General features: G+C 42.4%; 1 protein-coding gene across 2 annotated transcripts in view; it reads left to right on the forward strand.

The window, feature by feature from the left end:
• Nucleotides 1-24,472, forward strand: part of PIK3AP1 (phosphoinositide-3-kinase adaptor protein 1) — a 107,086-nt gene that overhangs the window by 4,856 nt on the left and 77,758 nt on the right. Inside the window, exon 2 of one of the 2 annotated variants that reach the window (XM_045568744.1) lies at nt 4,492-4,908. In XM_045568744.1, the coding sequence (XP_045424700.1) occupies nt 4,492-4,908 (417 nt within the window). Of the gene's footprint in view, nt 1-4,491; nt 4,909-11,682; nt 11,716-24,472 lie in introns of those variants that run through there. The other variant, XM_045568746.1, reaches the window with a different exon arrangement.

Below are 24,472 nucleotides of genomic sequence, written 5' to 3' on the forward strand. Positions count from 1 at the left end.
TTTGCCTTGGATTATAATTCAATATTGTTTTATTTATTTTGTTGCTCATATTGTTACAACTTTGGCCACTGGGAGCTCTTTCAGTTGACTCCTGTGTCCCTTTGATATATGCCTGTCACTGTAACTTTGTTTGAGCACTTTCTTACTTTCTGGCACTACAAGATGCTCCAGGGTAATTTAGTCTATTTCCTGCCTCAGAAAATATATAATCCTAGAAACATTCCTAGAATCAGTCATTTCTTCAAAAGAGTCCTCGTTCCTTTTATTGGAGAATGGTATTTGAAACCAATGGCATTAAATGTGTTTTAACTGTATTTTCTAAACTATATTCTGCATCTCCCTGACTTTTTAAATAGGGTGCATCTTAGAGGTTAAGAGCATGGCCTTTGGCATCAGATCCCTGCCCTGGCACTAAGAGTGTGATCTTGGACAGTAACAGCTAATCTTCAATAAGTTTTAATGTCTGTGTCTATAAAATGGGGCTATTGATAGCATATACTTTGTAGGATTGTTCTGAAGATTAAATGAGAGAATGCACATGAAATGCTTAGCAGAATGACTGGCACATGGTCCAGGAAACAGAGCTGAATTACAATTTAAACTTTCCTTGGTGATGAGGTGGAGCCTTTAATGCACAGCAAGTATTGTGATGTGCTGTTAACAGAGGAGCAGGAACAGTGAGGCAGATCCAGGGTGAAATGAGTATTCACTCCCTCAGCGACCCTCAGAGCTTGTCCTCTTAAAATGTTGGCTTTCTTTTGGGTCACTAAATCCTTTGCATAAAACTGGAGTCATTGCTCATGGCCACGTGATCTGCAGGGCAATGCAAAAGTTGTTGCTTTTCTGCTAAGTCCATCAGTGCTCAGAGACCCAAGTAGCCTTCTTAAGGGTACTTCTTATGCTCCAGGAAATCCTCTTCTTCACCCTCTCTTTCACTTTTTTGCCATGACTTGTCCACCCTCTTGAAAACATTATCTACGGTCGCTTCATCACTGGTGTATGGGACACAGCAAGTCCTTTCTGAGAGCTTAGTCTCCTTCTGCCCATGTGCACAAATTGTTGACATGATACTTGCTAGTATATTTGTGTGACTGGGGAGGGAGGTGGTGGCTACTGTTTCTCATTTTTGCATTTTTAACTGGATTCCAAGCACAGCACCACTAACATTGCATCCTTAACATTGCAATGAAATGTAAAGTGTGGTACCTTTCCTAAGGACTAAATTTGATAGTTGATATCTCTGACAGTTCACTTTGACACCTCTTGTTTTATTTTTATTGTGAAGGTACATCCTCAATCTTTCAAACACATGTTTTGGCTTGTGATTATCTTTCAAATTTTTTTAGAGCTATTTTTGTGAAACCATGGATAAGTCAAAAATTTGTGTTATTTTAGAATATGAGTTCCATCATGGAACAAATGCAGTCCAGACAACTCAAAATATCAACGAAGTGTTTGGGAAGGATGTGGCTAATGAATGCACAGTACATGGATGGTTTGAGAAGTTCCATTCTGGTGATTCTAATCTTGAAAATGAGCTACGTGGGCGACCTGAGACCAAGGTGGATAATGATGAGCTGAAAGCTGTAGTGGAAGCAAATCCATTTCAACCTATGTGTGAATTAGCAGCAAGGTTTGACATTACTATTCCGACAGTATTGGACCATTTGAAACAAATCGGCAAGATGCAGAAGCTGGATAGATGGGTACTGCATGAATTAAACAAGCGTCAGAAGAGAAATCAGGCCGGGCGCGGTGGCTCACGCCTGTAATCCTAGCTCTGGGAGGCCGAGGCGGGTGGATCGCTCGAGGTCAGGAGTTCGAGACCAGCCTGAGCAAGAGTGAGACCCCGTCTCTACTAAAAATAGAAAGAAATTATCTGGCCAACTAAAAATATATATACAAAAAAATTAGCCGAGCATGGTGGCTCATGCCTGTAGTCCCAGCTACTCGGGAGGCTGAGGCAGTAGGATCGCTTAAGCCCAGGAGTCTGAGGTTGCTGTGAGCTAGGCTGATGCCACGGCACTCACTCTAGCCCGGGCAACAAAGTGAGACTCTGTCTCAAAAAAAAAAAAAAAAAAAAAAAAAAGAAGAGAAATCATCTTGAAGCTTGCCTTTCTTTGCTGTCATGACATAACATTTCTACACCGTATTGTTACGTGTGATGAAAAATGGATTCTTTTTGACAATCACAAGCATTTGGAAAAATGGTTGGATAAAGATGAAGTGCCGAAGCCCAGTCTAAAACTGAATATTTATCAAAAAAAGCTAAATTAAAAGTGTCTGTCTGGTGTTCCAGCACTGATATTATCTACTACAGCTTCATGAAACCTGGCCAATGGATTACAGCAGATGTCTAGTGCAACTAACTGGACAAAATGATGAGAATGCTCGTGATTAAGCAGCTGAGATGGGTCAATAGAGACAGGCCAATCCTCTTGCAAGACAATACTTGACCCCATGTTACACAAACACGCTGCTCACACTACAGCAGCTAGACTTGGAAACTCTCGGTCATGCACTTTATTCACCAGACCTTGCACCAACTGACTACCACTTCTTCCAGGCTTGGACCACTTCTTGCTAGGAAAAATACTGAATTCTCAACAAGCTGTGGAAAATGTCTTTTGTGATTTCATCGCCACTCGTTCTCCAGGCTTCTTCGCTGCTGGCATAAACAGGCTACTGTTAAGATGGCAAAACTGTGTGGATAGTTTAGGTACATACTTTAATTAATTGTTCCGCTTCTTGTTTGAGATATAATAAGCTACACTTTTGATTCGAAATCGGACATTTCATATTTAGTGACCTAATATTAGCACTGGGTTTGGGCTCCTACTCAGCAAGGGGCTCAAAAAAGAACGAAACTCCAAACTTTCATTTTATTTGCTATTTTAAAAAATTTGGCAATATCTTGGAGGGCATCAGAACTGCATTGGGTTTACATTTTATAAGTTGCTTTTGAGTTTGAATATAGTGGGGGATGGGGGCAGGAAAGAGGATTCGTCCCATGATCTTTTCAGAGCCTCAAGGTCTTGCCCAAGTCCTGCCTCGGTCCTTTTCACCAGGAACTGTGATTGAAATGTGGGCAGGGCTGGTGTTTAATTGTGACAATCTGCAACTTAAATGACTCCCACAGTAAATGATTCCCACAACCATGACCAGCTTCCTCTGTTGCATCGTATTACGCATGAGCGCTTTGTACTCACCCTTTCCAAATCACTCACAGTTTGTTGAATTAATGGAGAGGCAATGACCCAAGATAGTTGTAACGGTTGTGTTAAGAGCCAAGCTTCTCTGAACTTTGATTATTTGATTATGTCTTATTACTCGTAAGATTCTTGACAGAATTCCTGATGGGAGGCAGCAGGTGGATTGGGAAAGAGACTAGCCCCGGAACCAGGGAACAACCTGAGTGTCAGCCCTACCTCTGCCGCTGTCTGCGGAGTGTGAAGTTGAGCAAGTGAAGTTGACCTTCCCAGATGATGTGTTTCTTTTTTCTGTAAATGAGGAGCTTGGGCCAAGTGATCCCCGAAAGCCCTTTTTGACTCTCTCTGGCATTTCCCCTTTATGAGGGGAAGAAGAAAGCCTGTGTTTCAGGACAGATGTGGTGAGGGACACCTTACAAATAGTATTGTGGAGGCCAAAGCATTAATTCAACCACAATTACCATGTATGTTAATGCATTGTTTATGTTAATGTGCAGATAATGACACCAGCTACCAATTACTGAAGGTTTTCTACATGCCAAGTGCTGCACTTAGCACTTTCCACGAAATATCTACTTTAGTTCTCTCAAAACACTGATAAATATACAGCCATTATATTTCCATTTACAGATGAATAAGGTGAGGTTTAGGAAATTTAAGCAACTTGCTCAAGGTTACACCGCTAATGCATTGCAGAACCAAGATTCTAACTCTGACCATCTGATCTCAGACCTGTGCTTATAACCACTGTATTTGGGAACAAACCAGGTTCTGGGGTCAAATCAAACCGAGTTCAGATTCTGACTCTGCCACTGTGAACCTTGGGTAAGTTACTTAACCTCCCATACCTCAGTTTTCTCATCTTTAAAATGGGCTAATAGTAGTACCTACCTTTTAAGGTTGCTGTGAAGATTAAATGAGTTTATTAGGCAATGTGCATGGAACATAGTGAGCTGCATATAAATGCTTGCAGTTGCTACTACTACTATTATGAATATTGTTATTGTCCTATACCGCATCAGCTGTGGAAGGGGAAGTGCAGGCCAGGCAGAAACAATACCTTGTGTGTGGGTCTAAAACAGCATGGTATGTTTGGGCGAGGACAGGGAACCTGGTATGATCGGAACACAGATTGTAAGTGGGGAAAGAAGTTAGACAAGCGTGCTGGAAGCAGACCATGAAAGATCCTGGGTGCCAGGACCCTCATCTGTTTTTCTGGCCGTGGGGACCACCAGGAAGGAGCAGGTGTGCTAACATGCTTCCGTGCTTCCTTCTTGCCCAGGGGTGCCCAGAGGATGCGACATCCTCATTGTCTATAGCTCGGATGCCCAGGAATGGTGCCAGTACCTGCAGGACCTTTTCCTGTCCAGTCGGCAGGTCCGTAGCCAGAAGATGCTGACTCACAGGCTGGGCCCGGAGGCCTCCTTCTCAGCCCAGGACCTAAGCCTCTTCCTCAGCTCCCGCTGCATCGTGGTGCTGCTGTCCGTGGAGCTGGTGCAGCAATTCTACCAGCCGGCCTTGCTGCCGCTGCTGCAGAGAGCCTTCCATCCCCCGCAGCGCGTGGTGAGGTTGCTGTGTGGGGTGCAGGACAGCGAGGTATTCCTGGACTTCTTTCCGGATTGGGCCCACTGGCAGGAGCTCACCTGTGAAGATGAGCCCGAGACTTACGTGGCAGCTGTGACGAAGGCCATCTCTGAAGGTAAGGATTTCTTCTGGAGTAAAGATAAGCAAGCCCTAGGAAAATGACTGAGCCAGGTCTCAGGCCTTCTGGTGAGACACCCTTTATGTTAACACTGTAAATTTATATTGCAAAATGAGCAGGGATCTCACACTATGTTAAGAGACCTGGTCCTATTTGTTGGTTTGGAGCAACTTATTCCTGGAGTGGGATAGGGATAGGACAGGTCTCCCGGACTGCGGGAGAGGAAGCTGACATTTTCCCTTGTGTTCTGTGCTAGGACAAAAGCCTTCTTTCTAGAATTTTCTTATTTTTTATTTGTATAAATTTAAGGAGTACAAGTGCAATTTTGTTATGGGGATATATGGTGTAGTGGTGAAATCAGGGCTTTTAGTGTAGTCATCACCCAAATAATGTGCATTGTACCCATTAAGTAATTTCTGATCCTACATTCCCTTCCACCTCCCTCCCCTTTGAGTCTCTGTCATCAGTCATTCCACACTCTATGTCCATGTGTACACATCATTTAGTTCCCACTTATGAGAGAGAAAAGCAGTATTTGTCTTTTTGTATCTGAGTTGTTTCACTTAAAATGTACTGATCTCCCGTTCCATTTACATTGCTGCAAAAGACATGATTTCATTCTTTTTTATGGCTGAATAGTATTCCATTTTGTATATATACCACATTTTCTTTATCCATTCCTCGTTGACAGACACTTAGGTTGATTCCATGTCTTCGTTATTGTGAATAGTGCTGTGATAAACATCCAAGTGCGGGTGTCTTTTTGATACAATGATTTCTTTGAGTTGATACCCAAAGGAAAAGTAGTGAGATTGCTGGATCAAATGGTGGTTCTATTTTTAGTTCTTTGCAAAATCTTCATATTGTTTTTCGTAGAGGTTACACTCATTTACATTCCCACCAACAGTGGATAAAGTTCCCTTTTCTCCATATTCCCTTGGAAGACACCGAACACAAGCTCCAGCCTAGAGAGCAGTGGGTGTGGAAGGTGGAGACTCAGTGTGCTGGGGGGTGTGAGAAACACTGGCCCGTCTTCCTGCTTGCATGCCGCTTCCGTTTTATCATCACATGATCTTAACATTTTTGTTGCAAATGCACCATTTTTGAATGACATGTTTATAGAGAAATAGCTTTCTTCTCTATTTCACACCAGCCTAGCTTCTGTCATCTGCCATTTCTCCTTTTAGAGTGGGAAAATTCCGATCTTCTCTGCCAGGGCTAGTGATTTCAGTGGGCCCAGGAAGTGTGACATACACTCTGATTAACAGTAACGGAAGATATGCTCTGGGATGGATACATGTCACAGCTTTTCTTCCTCTTTTTGTTTTCTGTTTTTGCCTCACTGTGGGCTATGAGTGGGCTACGCGTGTACCTTCGTTTTGCTTGTTTGAGATCTTCCGTACCTGGTGTCGGCGAAGGAGCCTGCATAATCACGGGCCTGATTTAACTGTGCCTCTTCAGCCCTGGCGGAACTTGGTGCTAATTTGGTTCATCCACCCTGTCCCATCTGATAAACTAAATCGAGAATTCACTAATTCTTAGTGACCTTAAAAAGGTAGTGTAGCTTCCTAGGTGCTTTTATCCCAGAAATAGGCTACTCTGCACCAATAAATATGACCAAGTCTCTTAACATAGTGAGATCCCAGTTCATTTTGTAATGTAAATGACTGATTTTAATGTAAAAGATGCCTCATGTGAATGCCTGGGACCAGGGTTAGTAACTTTTCTAGGGTTTACTTTAGAAGGACACACTGATAGAGCCAGCACATGATTCATATTTGCATGATTGCCCTTCATGGCTTTGAGGGAGCTGTGATCTTCCCAAACGCGCAAAGAACTGAGACACGAGTGGCTGTTTGTGGGATGCGTTTATGTCACTGCAACAGTCCGTTACGATCTCACGGGCAGGCCACTGTGACCAGCCAGCCAATCCTTCCGCGCTCCATGGATGTATTGCCACGGTACTGGCACTTCACACTGTGTGCTCTAACAGATTGTCCTTTAAAATATTACAGTGGCATTATTTTTTAAAAAAGGATTCTTTTAATATTGTTGGGATTGGATGCATCCTTGATTAGATGCCTGGCTAAATTGATCCCCTCTAATATTTTGCTTTTTACTAAAGACTTTGGCTCAGTATGCTGTGAGCCTGTAGCTTCAGGTGTTTCGGAAAGAATGAGGTATTTCACAGTAGTGTTTCTGTTCTGAGGGCAAATAACCTCTCATCAGAAAGAGATTATTTCAATGGGAGATTAAAATAAGCTGCTTAGTGGGATATCTCTGTAGTTTAGAATCAATGAGCATACGGACGAACGGAATTATAGGAAAGAGAAGAGGAGGAAAGGAAGGCTTATAGTCCTAATGTAACTTTCTTAACTGGCACTAGGCTTGTGAATTTTGGAGTTCAAGGTATCTGTCTGTGCCAGGATGGCTTGGGTTTGCTTTCTGTGTGTCCCAAGGCCAAGTTTTTTTGACCCAGCACTTAGAGTCTGGCAGTGCAGCAAAAAGAGCATCGCACGGGTAGGGACACTGCATTACCTGGCTCCACTGTTAACTAGATGCCCAACACTGAGCAAGACACATGGTCTTTTTTGTGTTCCAGTTTCCTTTTCTATAAGAGGCAGACTTGGACTTGATCTAAGACACTTCCAAGGGCTAATAATCTATGATTCACCTGGGCCAAGTGAACATTTTAAAATCTTCTTGTCCCATTTCATACCTACTTTGACTCCCTGGAAGCTTAGGGCTAAAACAATGATTAAGGACGTACTACCTCTAAACTAGGTGGCTGGTATGATTATGTCCTTAGTTACATTTCCTGTAACTTGTGATAGTTTATTTTAATGCTCCTCCTGTACACATGAGGTTTTCCTGAGGCACCTCAAAGAGAAAGAACCAAATAAAATTTTCATGCATCCCACTACCACAAGCTGCCCCTATGAAAAATAAATACATGAAACTTCTTTCTTCGACTTTCTGTGTATTAAAAAAATCCCAATAGAAAATAGAATGGAAAATTGAACTAATAGTAGGACAGTAATTGTGGAGTTGTTGACTATAGGGCCATTGAAAGCTACAAGGAGACAAATTTCAGGAAAAGCTTTCTAATAGTTAGAGCTGTGTAAGGATGGACTGGGCTGCCCCATGTCGCCAGGAGTACGAGAGTGGATACTGCAGGTGTGTCATAAAGGGATTAAGCCTTGGAACCATGTGGCCCTTACAGCCTTTTGATCATAAAATTCCCTTATAAGAAATTTCTCTTTTCACCAGGAACACATTTCTATTCTGACTTTAGTTTTCCTCCTTCACCATATCTTCCTGGGGTTTTCGACTCCAACTGAAGAAATATTGGTCATGTTCCTACTGTGACCCCAGCAGTAAATAGCAGGGAAAAAAACCCTTCAATTCATAATCTATCTAACCCTTTAAAATGGTAAAGCTACCAGCCTATTTATATATATTTGTTCTTAACTTTGAGGTACTTTTTGAAAAAAAAAAAAGGACTGTTTAGTGAGATAGTCGCTGAGCCCGTTTAAAATTTAGGCTAAGTTTTAGACCATTTAAAATTTAAAATAAGGCTTAAAGGTCAACAGCTTTGGAGAGCAGAGCTGGTGATAGAATAGAGAGAGTGGTTATTCCTGAAGCTTAGATGAAAGGTGGTTATAGGTAGTCAATTACACTTTCTTTTGCTGCTGCGCCGTGTAAACAAGCGCTTCTCAAACTTTAATGTGCACAGAAGGACCTGGGGACCCCGTCAATGTGCATATTCTGACTCGGTAGGTCTGGGTGGGGCCCAAGATGCTACATTTCTAACAAGCTCCTGGGTGACAGTGATGCTGATGCTGCTGGTCCAGGGACCCTTGAGTAGCAAGCAACGGTCTAAGCCACCCACCTTGGCAGGTCGATGGTCCTGCACCTCTGTTGTGCATGAAGCGTTTTCTTAAATTCCCAGTTTTCTGGAAATGGAGGTACTGTCACATCAGGGCAGCTCCTGGACCCCCATCAGTTCAGGTATAAAATTAGGCCAGTGTTGGGTGCTGACGTCATCAGACTTCAGGGTACAGCTCCTGAGTTCTGTTCCTGTGCTCTCTACTCACAGATGCAATGTGTTTGCTCCAGCAGTTTTTAATCTCTCAGTTTTCCAGATGTTGGGATGGGGGTACTACTGCTATCACGATCCTTCCTCTTTTCTTCATTTAATAGGCCCCTTGATCAAAATTACTATTCCACTAAAAAATATTTTGGAGGTTTCATTTTATTTCCCACTCCCTGCCTCTAATTTGTCAGCCACCTTAAAATTGAGCAGATGTTTTAATTAGAGTCTTCAGTGTGTTGGAGCAGCTAGTTTATTTCCCAAGTTCTTCATGTATAAAATGATGGGTTTGGACCGGATGACTTGGAAGGTTTCTTCTAGCCCCCAGCGCTGTGATATATCATTATAAGTTTTTCAAGAAGGTGGCAAATTACCCAGAACCTTTGAACTGATTCAGTTTAGTTTCACACTGTCTTGCAGTGGCATATACCAGTGCATAGAAGACTAGACTGTTGTTCTTAATTTTTTGGACTTGTTGGATGATTATTTTAAAATAAGGAAGTGAGAAAAACCCAGGTACAGCAAAGAAATTATTTCCTCTTTTTACTGAAGCTCTATTCTTTGGTGTGAATCTCACTGGAATACAAAAATAGATTCTGTTAAACTGTAAAGGGAAAGGACTCAGTGGGTGGATGTTGAGTTTTATTTCAAAAGTTCTCATCTGTGTGTGTGTGTGTGTGTGTGTGTGTGTGTGTGTATGTGTTAAGGGTGGAGGGAAACGTTAAATCTAATCCTCCCAGTATTATTTTAATATTACAGTGGAGATCTTGTCTGCTTCTTTATATGTGTGATATTTTCCTTGCCTACCTCATCCCTGTCCATGCCCTTTGTGTTGCAGAAGCTCTGATGTTACCCCAAATTATAATATAGTTTGCCTTTGGTTCCCATGGGAAAATTGAGAGGGCTATGTCTACATCTGGCCTTCCTTTATTGATATTGATGTTTTAATCTGAGTATTAAACTGGAATTTAAAAGAAAAACAGCAGGGATATTTAAAAATGCTCTCAGCTAATCAAATGGATTCCAAAAATCTTTTCCTAAATCAATCAATCAATTAATTAATTTGTGTTTTTCTGGTTTTATTGAGGTATAATTGACAAATGAAAATTGTTATGTATTCAAGGTGATACCATGATGATGTGTTATATGTGTGTATTGTGAAATGATTACCACAATCAAATTAATTAACACATCTATCACCACACAATTTTGTGTGTGTGTGGGGGGGGGTAAGGACATTTAAAGTCTACTCATAGCAAATTTCAAGTAAACAATACTGTGTTATTAACGATAGTTACCATGCTGTACATTAGATCCCCAGAACTTATTCATCTTATAACTGAATGTTTGAACCCTTTGACCGACATCTTCCCAATGCCCTTTTTCTTTCGCTACCCTCTGGTAAACACCATTGTGTTCTTTGCTTCTGTGAGTTCAACTTTTTTAGATTCCACATGTAAGTGAGATCATACTGTATTTGTCTCTCTGTGTCTGGGATGTTTCACTTAGCATCACGTCCTCCAGGCTCATCCACGTTGTCACAAATGGCAGAATTTCCTTCTTTCTTGTGGCTGAAAAATATTCCATTGTATAACTTTTCCGAAATTTAAAAACGAACATTTTTGTCTGAAATAAAGTAACATATGTTACTTTAACATCATAATGTTAAGAAAAAGAAAACAAAAAAATACCTGTCAGTTCTTTCTAATTTTCCTTTTTTATAAATAATGTTGCGGTAAATCTTCATGCAGCTTTGTGCCTAATCTTTGTGAATCTCTGTTGATTTCCTCCTAATCCTATCTCGGTAGGGCCCCCAGAGATAAGGTTGCAAACCTGCTATGAGTGGTTCCTCAGCTCCCCATGTAACAGGAATCCATCCTCTTTCTAATTGCGGCTTTTGTTGGAGTTTATTTTTTTCTTCCCTTTATGCCTGCTCTGTCCATTATTTACATTTGTAATTTCTCTTGCAAAGATACTCATGTGGAGAACTGCCCTGCACCCTTCCTCCCTTTGTGGAAAGATCGAATGCTTTTAATGCCAATTACTATGTGTGATGCATTGAGTATTTTATGTGTATTTATTCCCTGCTCAACCTTGAGTGGGTAGATGGTTTTATTGCTGTTTAACAGATGGGAAAACTGAAGTTTAGAGAGATTAAATGACTGGCCTAAGGACCTTCAGGCTCCAGAATGCTTTCCACTTTGCCTTGCCTTTCCTCTAAGTCTTTCCTCCCACTCTGAGACAAAGAATAGAGAAGCTCATGGAAGAGAAAGGGTCAGAGAGAAAGAAGCTTCTCTGAGTGCTCCAGGCCACAGATTCCCCAGCCAGGCTGACCGTTGGCATTGCCCCTGCACTGTGTTTAAAATGCAGGTGCCCGGGCCCCACCCCAGACCTACTGAACCGGAATCTCTGGGGGTTGGGCCTGGGAATATGAATTTCAAAAAGCCTCTACAGCTGGTTCTGCTGCGATGTGGCCAGGTTTGGGCTCTGCTCCATGCCTGCTCCATGTCCTTTGGTTTTCGAGTTGGAGGAGCCAGCAATAGCTCAGGCCCTGTGAGCTGTTACGGGCATGTCACAGGGCAGTAGTCCCAGGGGCTCAGAGTTCAGCCCTGGCACGTCACAGGCAGCAGCCCTGAGAGAGGGGAAGGGAGTCAGACCCTCTCAGTAAAGGGGAAGTGGCTGCTCTGCTCGGTGTGGTGGCCTCGCGGATGGTAAGTCATGGACGACTTCTGGGGCCTTTGGGGAGCTTTGCAGGGCTGATGCGAGAATCTGATCCTGGACCTCTTGAAATTGACTGTTTTGGTTCTGCCGTCCTCCTGCCTGTGGCTGCAGGTTGTTGGGTTTGTCTGCTGGGGTTAGTCCACTCTGTGCTCTGCTCTTCGAGGCTCCTCCTTAAATGGCCTTGCTGAGGGAGGCTTTCTTCATATTGTCCCTTTTGAAATGATCTTTGATTTGGGGAAGAAAATGCCCAGCTGGGATGGTGAAATCCTTCCGGTGTCACTCAAAAGCTACAGCCTGTCCAAGAGTCACTTGGATTTCCCCTGCCAGATACCCTGACTGCCTTGCGGAATCAGGGGCTGTTCATGCTCCCGACTGCGCGCCAGCAGCAATTAACCAGCACTCATGCCCACGGCAGATTTTTGCGCCCATAGAACTTTTCCTCTGCGGCCTCAAAGTCTCCCAGGATTACAGATTTCCCGCAAACTGCGTGCTTCAGGTGCGGTGGTGAACTTGGGCCACCCCTGCTGCTTCCTTCATCAGCCACTCAGGGGTGGCCTCCTCCTCCCGTTCTCATTAGTCTTTCATGCCCCCTCAAAGAAAGTATCCGAAAGTCCCTTTGTCAGCTGTGCTTGGTGAGCCACAGTGAAAAGGGTGTAATGAATGCTGAAGTTTCTGCTAGTGTGAGAATCTCAAGTTTGCACCTGTCTTTGTCTGAATTTTCTAACATATGCCGGAATGGAAACATCAGATGTAGGAATTTTATCAGTTAATTTCTTACCCCATTGTTTCCGTATGTTTTCCATCTCACTTCTCTTGGGACTGTTACTGGAAGGGAATACTAGAACTCAGGAGGGTCCTGACTCCGTTTTACCCTTTCAAAACCGTTTTATACACATTGTTTCATTTGGTCCATGCAATTTCCCTATAAGGCAGATGTTAATATTATCTCTGTTTTAAAGATGACAAAAACAAGGCCCAGGCAGGTTCAATGACTTGCCCAGGGCCACACATCTGCTTTCCCATTGGAGCTAGGATCAGGGTGAGGGCCTCCTGTCTTGTAGTCTAAGGCCTGGTTATTGCTGAATCTAGATACCAGAGCCAGCCTTTCATCTGATGGGTGTTTATTGGGTATCTACTATTCTCAAAGCCTTGTGTTGGGTGCTGGGATAGAGCAGAGAAAGACAGACACAGCCATGGCTATAATGGCATCTACTTTCTAAACCAGCACTGTGCAAACTATGTATAATGCAAGCCACGTGTGACATTTAAAATTTTCTAGCAGCTGCAGGAAAAGAAGTAATAATAAGAAATAGATAAAATTAATGTTAATAATGTGCCTTACTTAACCCAATGTATCTAAAATCTTCTCATTTCAACATATAATCAATATAAAAATTAGTGAGCTATTTTACATCCTTTTTTCACATTTGAAAGCTACTGTGTGTTTTACAGACAGCACACATTTCAAACGTTCAATAGGCACATGTGACCAGGGGCTACCATATTGGACAGTGCAGGTTCAAAAAGAATGCTTTTCAGAAAATTGGGGCCATTTATCAGTAAATATTTTAATATAGTATATGTTAAAAGTATGTCTATTTTGGTTTCTTCAGTCATTCATTCATTTATTCAGTCAGTCAGTCATTCAAAAAGTATTGAATGAACATCTGCCAGGAGCCAGAATGCTGTATAACCTCCTCGGCTTATTCTTTCCTTCCCTCACCACTGACCTCTTCTTTTTTGTTTTCTTCCCCACTTCTTCCTTCTTTGTTCCTTTCTATATTTGTCACCTGTTTAGCTGTGTTCCCAGGCTCCAGGTACAGTGTCAGTTGAGACCAAATTAGCTGTGGTTAACAATAGGGTTTCTGTCCTTGAAATGACAGTTTACCATTAGAACTAGCGAGCCTGAGCTCCTGGCAAACCAGAGTGCTTGTTTGCCCTTCAAAACATCGTGTCTGGGTCAGGTTCTAGTTAAGTGGATTATTGTTACATCCGTGCAATGGAATACTACGCAGACTTCAGAAAGAACCAGGCAGCTCTCTTTGTGTTGATATGGAAAACCTGCCAAGATTTATTAACAGAAAAAAACTAAGATACACAAAAGTGTGTCTAGTATAATGTGATGTAGGTATATTTTTAAAAGGAATGTGTCCTATGTGGGTATATGCATAACTTTTTCCTGGAAGAATACACAAGAAACTGTTGGTAAGTGGTTACCTTTGGGTAGATGGAGGATATTTTGAACTTTTTGTTTCAGACATTTCTCCAGTTTTTAAAGTTTTCTATGTTCATGTTTTACTTTCAGTTAGGAATTTTGAAAAGACAAAAAATGATGGAGTCATGGAGATTTTATGGATCTAGAGGAAGGTGTTGGGCTTGCACCCAGATAGTCCAAGAAGGGTGAGCTTCAGGTTAAGTTCCGTGGTGCGAACTCATTGACCTTTTCCTCGGCTTCACTAGGCTGACCTTCTGGTAAGGGGAAGCAATGTGGTATTGGTTTGTGTTATTGCCGTAATGTCTGCACCGTCACTCACTCAGCGTAGGCTCTGCCTGTAAAGAGGGAACGGCTACTTACCACTGAGTCATATTTTTACTCTTCTCAGATGGAATTTGACTCGTGTTAAGTTTGGACTGGTATCTTCTTAGGTTACTACAATCTGTATGACAGTCAGTAAGAGAATGTGGGGGTTAAGTGTCACAGACTGGAACTAACTGATTGGGCCACCTTAGGCAAGTCACTTGGCCACTCTGGATCTGTTCTTGCCCTCTTTAAAATGTTAGGGGAAGACAAGTTGACATCTCAGACTTTAATAGCCATGAAATTCCATGATCCCAACTATGTGTGATTTTTATAGACCTTGCATTTCACTGCTGGGTCTCAATCTGATATTTTTGCAAATCCCATCAAGGTATAATATATTTGTTTCATTGAAATAAATATATTATCAAGTTATCCTTCACAAGAGAATATCAAGGATATCAAGTTATCCTGCACAAAAGAATTTTAAACACAACCTTAAATCACATATTAATAATAGCTTTCTGTTTATGGACATTAGCTCCAGTTCAGTCTTAACAAGAATATAACATTATACCATCATCTGTGTGGGAATGAAGGAATGTATGCATGTAACATTTTACATATACTGTTTATTATGGTCTGCATGAAGATTTATGCATGGGTTCATAGGAAGATAATGGGGGCAGGGGAAGGGAGGCAGATATGCATGACAGAATGAGCTTGTTAATTTCTCTATTATTGCAGGATGTTTTCACAGGTTTTCAATTTAGTTTCCACCAGCCATTCACATGACCGAGAGTGTGTCTGAGATGACCCAGGAAATAGGATGATTTAATGCTGTACATGATTCTTGATCTGCCCATTGGAGAAATTATTAAAACCATAGTAGACCTGTCATATGGACTTCTTTCTGGGCAGAAAATTTCCTATTTTAGCTGGTTTGGCAAAATTTAGACTTAAGCAGAGGACAGTTGTTTTTCCGACACATGGAAAAATGGACAAAATCAGTAATTGATAAAAATTACCTGTTTCATGGGATAAAAAGACATTTGGAGGCCTTTTTATTTTCATTGTGTTTATGTTTAAAAAAAAATACTGGTCTCCACTGACTATGTTTTATGTGTGGTAGGTGCACAGTAAATGGTGGATGCATGGATAACTGGTTGGGTGGGTATATCCATGGGTTATTGTCCATTTTCCTTACTCTTGGGCCCACTTTGAATGGACCAGTTGGAGAAAAGATGTCCCTCCCATGAGCATTCTGCTTAGAGGACTACACCATTGGTGGCCTTTGGAGTGTCACCTGTTTAGAGTAGGTTTGCCTTGGGTCACATAGTCAGGGTGTTTCTAAACAGAAAAAAAAAAACAAACTCTCAAGTTCATTCAAAGCAAGGCAGAGTCTACAGAGTGCACGTGTTTTTCTGTGTCCATATTTAAAATATTTGACAACCTGTCCCACAAAAGAATCAGGTATGCCATTCCAGAAGCTAGTTAACAATCGGAATTGTTAGCTTCTTGGGGTGCGTGTAGGTCTATTATAAGTAGCAGAGATTAAATTGGATTTGTCCTTTTGAAAAGAGATCATAAAAATGAAGAAATCTGTTGAGTTTGGAGGAAACCTGTCGAGTTGGCTTAGTCCTTTTGGGATTTCCTTGGTAATTTTTCTTCTGGGTTTATGCCTTCTGAATATGTGCATCTTCCTCATCACCATTACACAGTTAGACCCATTCTAGGTTCTTATTTAAAATAATTCTGGTTGAGTGTGCATATTTTGTCTACCAAGTTGCTAGTTTCACAAACAGACTGCTGGTTCTAACATCTGATAACACAGGAAATAGAAGGGGAGGCTGATGATGAAATGAAAATGCTCTACTTTTAACTTGGACTAAAATAAGTTTCTTTTTACATGCGCAGCTAATGTTTGAGGCTGTAGCTATAGTTAAAGCTTGCAATAAAATAGGACATTCATCAAAACTAGCAGATAGAATAATATTAGCATTAGCTGTTGACTTGGTTTGACTATTTAGAATGTGGGAAAATGTTTCTGTTGCACTTCGTATTCCAAATGGAGCCAAACTATTACTTGTTCTGAACCAGGGTTTCCTTTCATTTTCTAAAACTCTGCGAATATCATAGCTCAAAGCCTTGGTTTGTTGTCAGAGGAGGTCTTCAACTGTGATTGTATTTTTGTGTTAGAGATTTTTTAGGAAATATGTAATGTTGAAATAATTGTAAGATAATTTAGCAGCCTAAATGTTTCTTTTTATTTTGTAGTCACTTTGAATTCAGAGTCCCCATAGGATGTGGAAATCATTAAAAGTTGTTTTGCTCCAATCCCTCCCATGGCCCAGGGTGTTCATGTGAATAAAACTTGCCCATACTCTGGAAACAATCTAGCTTTAGAGTCTTTGATGGGAAAACTGAGACAGGGAGCCACTGAGTCAGCAAGGTGGAAATACAGAATATTAACATTAGAAAAGGCAACTTTGGGAGGCTAGATGTGGTGGCTTTTGCCTATAATCCCAGCACTTTGGGGGGCTGCAGTGGGAGGATCGCTTGAGGCCAGGAGTTTGAGACCAGCCTGGGTCACGCAGTGAGATCCCATCTCTACAAAAAATAAAAAAAATTGGCCAGGCATGGTGGCAAACACCTGCAGTTCCAGCTACTTGGGAGGCTGAGGCAGGAGGATCGCTTGAGCCCAGGAGTTTGAAGTTGCCATGAGCTGTGATCGTGCCACTGCACTCCAACCTGGGTGACACAACAAGACCCTGTCTCAAAAAAAAAAAAAAAAAAAAAAAGAAAGAAAGAAAGAAAGAAAAGGAAACTTTGGGATCATCTGGTCCAATCCCTTTAGTTTTTTAACATGAACAAAATAGTAACCCAGAGGGTTTAGAAGACTTGCCCAATGTTATACAGTTTGTGGCAGAGATGAGACTATAAGTATGTTTATAGTCAACAAATCTTTATTGAGCTTTATGGAGTGCCTGCCATGGGTCCAGCACCATGCAAGATCCTGGGAAGACTTGATGAAAAATCAGATTCAGCCCCTGCCCTCATGGAGTTTGTGTGTCCTAGCAGGAGACCAACATTAAACAGCTAGTAGCTCTGTTAATTACTTAGTGCCCGGAGTGTCCAGAGATATGAAAGAGAAGTTAGGGAGCTCCTTTTGAATCAAAAGGGGACCTGAGATATCCTGGGGGCCTCTGTGATAGTTCTTGATGGCTGCAGTCCCCAGCCCCCCCCCCCACTGCAGACCTCCACCCACCCCCCATGGAAAAATTATCTTCTGTGAAACTTAGGAAGGCAGGGCACAGCAGTAGGTGAGTGGCCCATGGCTCACATCAGCACCTGAGCTCTGCCTCCACTCCTTCCTCCCCACCCCATCCATGGAAAAATTGTCTTCCCTGAAACCGGTCCCTGGTGCCCAAAAGGTTGGGGACCCCTGCCTTACAGCATCCATTAAAGAAAGAATGAGTGTCCTGAGCATCCACTTGGAAAAGAAAAGGCCCAGCTTGTAGTTATGGCAAGTGTTATGTTCATGGCTATTTAATGGTAACCTCGAGTCCAGGGTAACCATGGCTTTTAGGCTGGGCAGTTGTTTTCTCAGAGTAGTGGTAATGACTTTCTAAAATTTTAGAGTAGCTTTATTCAAGCACTCAATATTAAAATTAGCATTTTGCTTCTTACGTTTGTAGACAGCAGTGATGCTGATATGCATATTTTAATATGTTCCCACAATCTGCATATTTCACATTCTAGTTCATCTAAATGTGTGTTGGTTGAAATTTAATACAGCTCAATATAAAATCCTGCACAAGGTCCAAGAAAATAATTGAACAGTTGTACCAGAACAAGTTAAAAAGGGGTGTGTGTTTTAAGAGTAGTACTTATAAAGTCTGGTGGTTTTAGTTGAAGGCAAGCTAAACATGAGTCAACAGAGCAACGTCCCTTCCGGAAAAGTACATGCCACATGAAGGTTTATGAACAGAAGTATTGGCATCAGAGAAGAGGCTCTTTCTCTGCCATGAATTGGTCAGCTTACCTGCAGAAGTGTTCACCATTTCACTGGGAGGCTAATGAAAGCACATGTAGATATTCATCTATCCATCCATCCATCCATCTGCCCATCCATCCATCCGTCCATTCAACCACCCATCCACTCATTTTGCTTATTGTCCCCTTAATAGAATGGAAGCCTTAACAGAGCAGGGGCTGTGTTGGGGTATTCTCACTGTATCCCCAGGGCCTAGAACAGGCATATAACAGGCCCTTAATAAATTATTAACTGACTGAATGGAATGAATGGGGGAATTTCAAATTCTGTCAGATGAGAAACAGTTGAAGGAAATGAACTTGTTGAAGAGAAAATAAGTTTTATTGGAGCCACGAAAACTGTCTTCAGAGTTTTCAAGGCCTGTCACATGGAAATGTGAGGGGCAGGATTATTCTGTGTTTCTGCAGTGGACAGGGCAAGGAGCCGTGGATGAAAGCTGCAGCAATGGCAGCAACACAGGCTTAGGAGGCCTTGTAATCTGGAGACAGCTGGTCCTGGGAAAAGGCCACTTAATGTGGATACACTGAAGCCTGGGTCACAATTTCATAGTAAATGCTATAAAAATGTTTGACGGGGACTTTTATTTTGAAAAAAAAAAATAAAACTAAACATTAAAAAAATACATTTATTTTATATTAAGATAGAATCACTTATAATTTCAGCTATGTGCTAGTTCTAAAACTGCACAAAGACTGAATCAACTGTTGCTAGGTTTGATGCAGGAGAGGCTGAGTTCATATTTCTTACATAATTTTATACTAGAACAATATAACATTGATTAGTTCACATTTGATTTTTTTATTAACAACTGTATTTAAATATAATTTACGACACATTTGACTTTTACCATTTTCTCAAGGCCTCCTCTTAACCATTATTTATTCCTATTACTTGATTTTGAGTTTTAGATAGCTTCCCTATGGGTTTTCTCTGTCTGGTTGGTAACCTCTCCAGGTAACAGCAGCTTTACTTGTGATTCAAACAATTTTCCAATATCACTTTCATCAACTTCGTAAAAGTCTTCATCTTTTACAAAATCCAGAATTATCCTGTAAAATTAGATTGCATTGCATTTGTAGTTTACTGTGGAGAAATCCTAAATCTGGGAGAGACCGAGAAACAAAAACATGACTTGATGGGTGAGAATATGCATCAAGATTAAGCAAGCTGGGATGTTCAAGTAGGGACTAATTTTGTAAATGAGCATTTTTTGTTAGTAGATACTTTTACATTATAAAAAATTTAGCATCCCAATGTTGTTATAACTATGGGAACTTGCAGTAGCAATACTCAGAAAATGGTAGGCGTTGGAAGCCACCAAAGCTTCACTCCACCAAGCAAAGAACTAAGGGAATGAATATCCAGGCAAATCTGTAATCCATTCCATTTGGTAGATCGTTTGGGAAATTCTGCTATTGATGATGGAATCCTGAGTTTAAAAAAAAAAAATCTTGACAGGCGGAACACTGGCCCAATCCAACATAAAGCATTTAACTAAGTAAAATGTTAAATTATTGCAATTAGGTCCCAAGCCTCCTCCTGCCCAAAGAAAAACAAAACAAATGCAACTGTACAACTGTACAACTGTACAACTGTAGCATTGCAAAGGGAAGGGCCTGACTTTCATAGTTCAGATGAAAAAGAGCTGGAGTTCTGAGGTGACCACATGCTCAATATGAATCAACAATGTGGTATAACTGCTCTAAGATGCCATATTGAGCTGCCCTTCAAAACAATGTTCCAACAATAAGAAATGACATCCTTTCTTGTATTATACACATACTGCAGTTACTCATCCAAAGTAGCTGTTGTCAGGCAGTGGGGAGAGTAGGGAGTTACGCTGGGGGCTCATGGGAGGTACAGACAAGCTATAGCTGTGTGAGGCCTTAGAAAGGTGAATGTATTACTCTCTGCTTGTTTGTGTATAGGGAGAGACTCCCAACCTGTGCAAAAGAGAATTAACCAAACTATGGGAGGAGCAGGAGTGTGTTTGGTCCTCAGAGATGCCTAGAACCAGGGACGTGAACTCCATGGGGTTACCTCTCTACCTTTCATGTCAGTGTCTCTGCATATTCGCATTATTCTCTCTGATGAATCATCTTGAAGAAGAAGAATTGGAGCTCCCAGGAGCCCCTGTACCTCACTTTTCCAACTCCAGGCCTAAAGAGGAACTGATACTTGTTCTCTCTGGTCCAAAATGCAAAAATCTCAGGGTAGGGTCTAATTGGTTGAACTGGGGTCAGGTGCCTAACTCTAAGCTGATTAATTGTGGCCAGAGGATTAGAGGACTACGACAGGCCCATTCTGGTAGCCTGGGGTGTGGGATTTCTAAAAACTAGGCAGCTTCCATTCAAACCACTTGGTGAATGTAGGGGGATCAAGGATTTTCCCAAGGAGGACTGATGTTCTTATCAAGCGATGCAAAAGATGTCTGCCACACTGAACAAGCTGCAAACAGGCCTGGGCCTGGGGAATAGAGGAAAGAACTGGGAATGTTTAATCATAGAATCATAGACTTTCGGGATAGGTTGGAACTGAGGCTCAGCATTGTCAAATGACTTGAGTCAAAAGCCCAGGCCTCCAGCACTGAACCCAGGTTTCATCCACTGTACTTTGCTGTCTTCCTAAAGAAGAAACTACCAAGGAGAGACTTGATAATTACCTTCAAACATTTGAAGGACTGTTATGTGGAAATATGAATGGTGTTGTTTGATGACGCTCCAAAGGGCAGATTAGGATTCACGGACCGTGCTGAGACCAGAATTCCACCAGATTTTAGGGAGAACGTCAGCACCAGCAAGGGCTTACCAGTGGGGCAGGCTGCCTCAGGAAGTGGCCGCCAGAGGCCCTGTCACTGGAAGCCTTCAGGCCAAAGTTGGGTAAACATCTGCCAAAGATGCTGAAGAAAGAATCCTTAAAATCCTTTCCAACCAGAGACACTAAATGAAAAACCTGGATCATATTGCTTTTCACTGTTTTATTTCAGCCTTTCTGTAAAATTAATAACAGCAGCAGCAGCAGCAGCAGCTATCTCCAGTCATAGAATGTTGACAGCACTAAATGCTGTGCTAACCATTTTATAATGGTGATCTCATTTAATATTGTTATCTCGTTTGCAGATGAGGCACAGAAGCAGTTAAGTCCCAAGGGCGTGTGGGGACCCAAGCTTTGCTCCCAAGGCCCTTGTCTTAACCGTGAAGCTCAATGGCTTCTCAAAAACTTGTTGTTTCCTGCCCCATTTTTACAGTGTCTGCATCAGGTATTCTCAAAGTGTGGTCCTCAGGATGCCATCAGAACCACATACTTTTTGAGTTTGATGGAGAACCAAATATTTTGAACCCCACATTTTTGTAAATATTCATGATCTTGGGCCCTATCAGCTGCCTAATGAGCCAGAATGTCTGTTTGGAATGGACTGAACATATGTATTTTTTAACCAAGACCCTGGGTGATTCTGATGGGCACTAAAGTTTGAGAATGCTGGCGGGGAACCTGCAGCCTCAGGGCCACATGTCACCTTCTGGATCCTTGAGTGTGGCCTCTTGACTGAATCCAAATTTTATAGAACAAATCCTTTAAATAAAGGGATTTGTTCTGGGAAGTTTGGATTTGGTCAAGGGGCTGCACTTGGGGATCTGGAGGGCCACATGTGGGCTTGAAGCTGCAGGTTCCCCACCCGCTTGCAAGGGAAGGCTGGAGGGGAGATCCCGAAAAGCCTCATGTTGATCTAAGTAGCTTGGACGTCACTCTGAAAGCCGTGGGGAGACATCGAAGGACTGAAAGTTAGGGGTCTGGCATGATCAGAATTGATTTTCAGCAAGTCAGTCTGGTGGCCGTGTGGGGGCCAGGCTGGAGGCTGGGTGCTGGGCAGGGGGCTGTTGCATTCTCTCAGGGGAGTGGTGACATGGGCCTGAGCCGAGAAGAGGCAGTGGGAATGAAGAAGGAACACTTTCGAAAGGTGAAAAGCAGGCGGAACCAGCAGGACTTGGTACATGGTTGTCGGGGGAGGGACGAAGCAGCCTAGTGGGCGAGTTCCGTTCATAAGCGTGAAAGTTGCCTGCTGGGGGCTCGGCATGCATGTAGAATTCAGAAAATAAGAAAGGGCTTTCAACAGGGCAGACAGTGGAAACCTTCAGGGAGGAGATGGCCCTGAAATAGAGGGTGGGATTTTAAGAGGCATTGCTGAAATGAGAGGGAAAGACATCCCAGATGAGGGAACTCCATGGGCAAGGCTAGGGGGTAGGAAAGCCCACAATGTCTTTGCATTTGGGCTGAGGAGTGGGCTGGGGGAAAATGATTAGAAAGGTCATACCGAGTCAGTGAAAGAAGGGCCTTCAACATCAAGATGAGGAGGTGGAGGAGCTCCAAGATGGAGGACCAGAGACACCACCAGCCAGAGTATCTCAGTAAGAAGAAGTTTTAGATGAAAGAGAAAAAATAGACAAACATAGATCAGATGAGGGTTTGAAGGACGGGTGCCTGAACCTTCAGGAGACTCCACGGGAAGAGGTTGCGGAGCAGAACTGGAAGAAGAAAGGTATTGGCAGTGATTAAGCCCCGAGAGGCTTGGAGACCAGCGAGAAGGGTAGGTGGAGTGGTTAGTTTCTCCCTCCAACATCAAGATCAGGAGCCTTGCCCGTCTTATCCCAGAGGGCTTTTTGTTAACTGCGGCAGCAATATGACCACAATGGCATTTGGAGAAATTATTGAAACAGCCCGGCTAAAGGGCTGAGTTCTTGAGGCAGCCTTTCTCCCAATGTCAGTTGGATATATGTAAACATATGTAGATCCTACTTAAATGAGAAATGGTTGAGGTAATGCATTTGTTAATTAGCTAGATTTGGCCACTCCACGATGTATACATATTTCAAAACATTATGTTGTGCATGGTATATACAATTTTTATTTGTCAATTAAAATTAATTAATTTAAAAAAGAAGTGAGACCTATATTATGCACAGATTTTCCAATGAAATATCGTAGTACATTTCCATGGGCTAGTGAGTACTTTGGTGAGATAGCATCAAGTGCTAAGTTCCTCTGACATCTTACCTTCGCCCTTTGATTCTTATCACCAGCCCCCTTTACTATCAGTATTTATGAACTGTAGAGAGCTCTGCCGTGTGTTTGTATAAGCCTCATCTCCGATGTGGGTGGGGAAGACCCTGGTGTTCAGCTTGCTGATTGAATCAACAGTGGAAATACCAAGTGTTTGGGGGTGGGTGGGTGAGTTGTTTGGCCCTAAATATGCAATAGCTTCTTGGAACATAAACCTAGGGTCCAAGAGAAAAGAGTGTGCTTGTTCTGCAAAGATGACTTCAAGACAAATTCCCTATCTCTTACCACCTCCTGCCTTCCCATCAAATTTGCTTCAAACCAGCTCTGTGAATGTCACCCTTACTGGCCTCCCAACCATTGCCTACTCAGATGCTTCTCCTGGCTCTGGCCTCATGGTAAACAGGGCAGGGAATGAGGGCAGAGGCCATGGGTAGACTCCAGTGCAGTTCAGGAGCAGGAAGGATGAGCAGTGGTGAGTCACATAGACCAGGAATGCAAGGAAGGTTGGGTCTGGTTTTTACATGCTTCCCTGAGTTGTAGAGGGAGTTAGTGCACAGAGGCTTTAATGTAGACATGAGGGTAATGAGGGCCTGAACGGATTGTGGCAAGGGATGTGTGCACTAGATTTATCAGGGAGATTCAATGGGAAAAGAGACAAAGAGGAGGCAAGAAGATAAGATTCTGACTGTGGGTGGACTGGAGGAATGATGTCATTGAAAGCGCAGAGGGAAAGAGGAGTGTTCAAGGCAGTGGCTTTCAAGCGCGTGGCCTGGGCATGCCCACCTACATCCATCCTGCCCTTCACAGGGCAGAGTGGGCCAATTTGGGATCCATATTGAATTTTTGTTTGTTTTTGCTGCAAATGTGTATGAACCAAGTTGGTTTTGGTTTGCATTCTAGATGTTGTATGGAAGAGGTATGAACACAACCATGTACCATGTCTACTGGAATCTGTGACAGTGCTGTCTCTGGCATTTAAGAGAGGGTGGTTAGGGCATAAAATAGTTCTGGCCACACAGTGCTGGGTGCTGACTAGGGGCATAGTGTGAAAGCTACAGGTGTTTTTATGGATACTGTGAAATGCCATTATGTTCTTAAGGGGCTGGGGAGAATC

The sequence above is a fragment of the Lemur catta genome, chromosome 14 (assembly GCF_020740605.2).
Source record: "Lemur catta isolate mLemCat1 chromosome 14, mLemCat1.pri, whole genome shotgun sequence".
NCBI lineage: Eukaryota > Metazoa > Chordata > Mammalia > Primates > Lemuridae > Lemur > Lemur catta.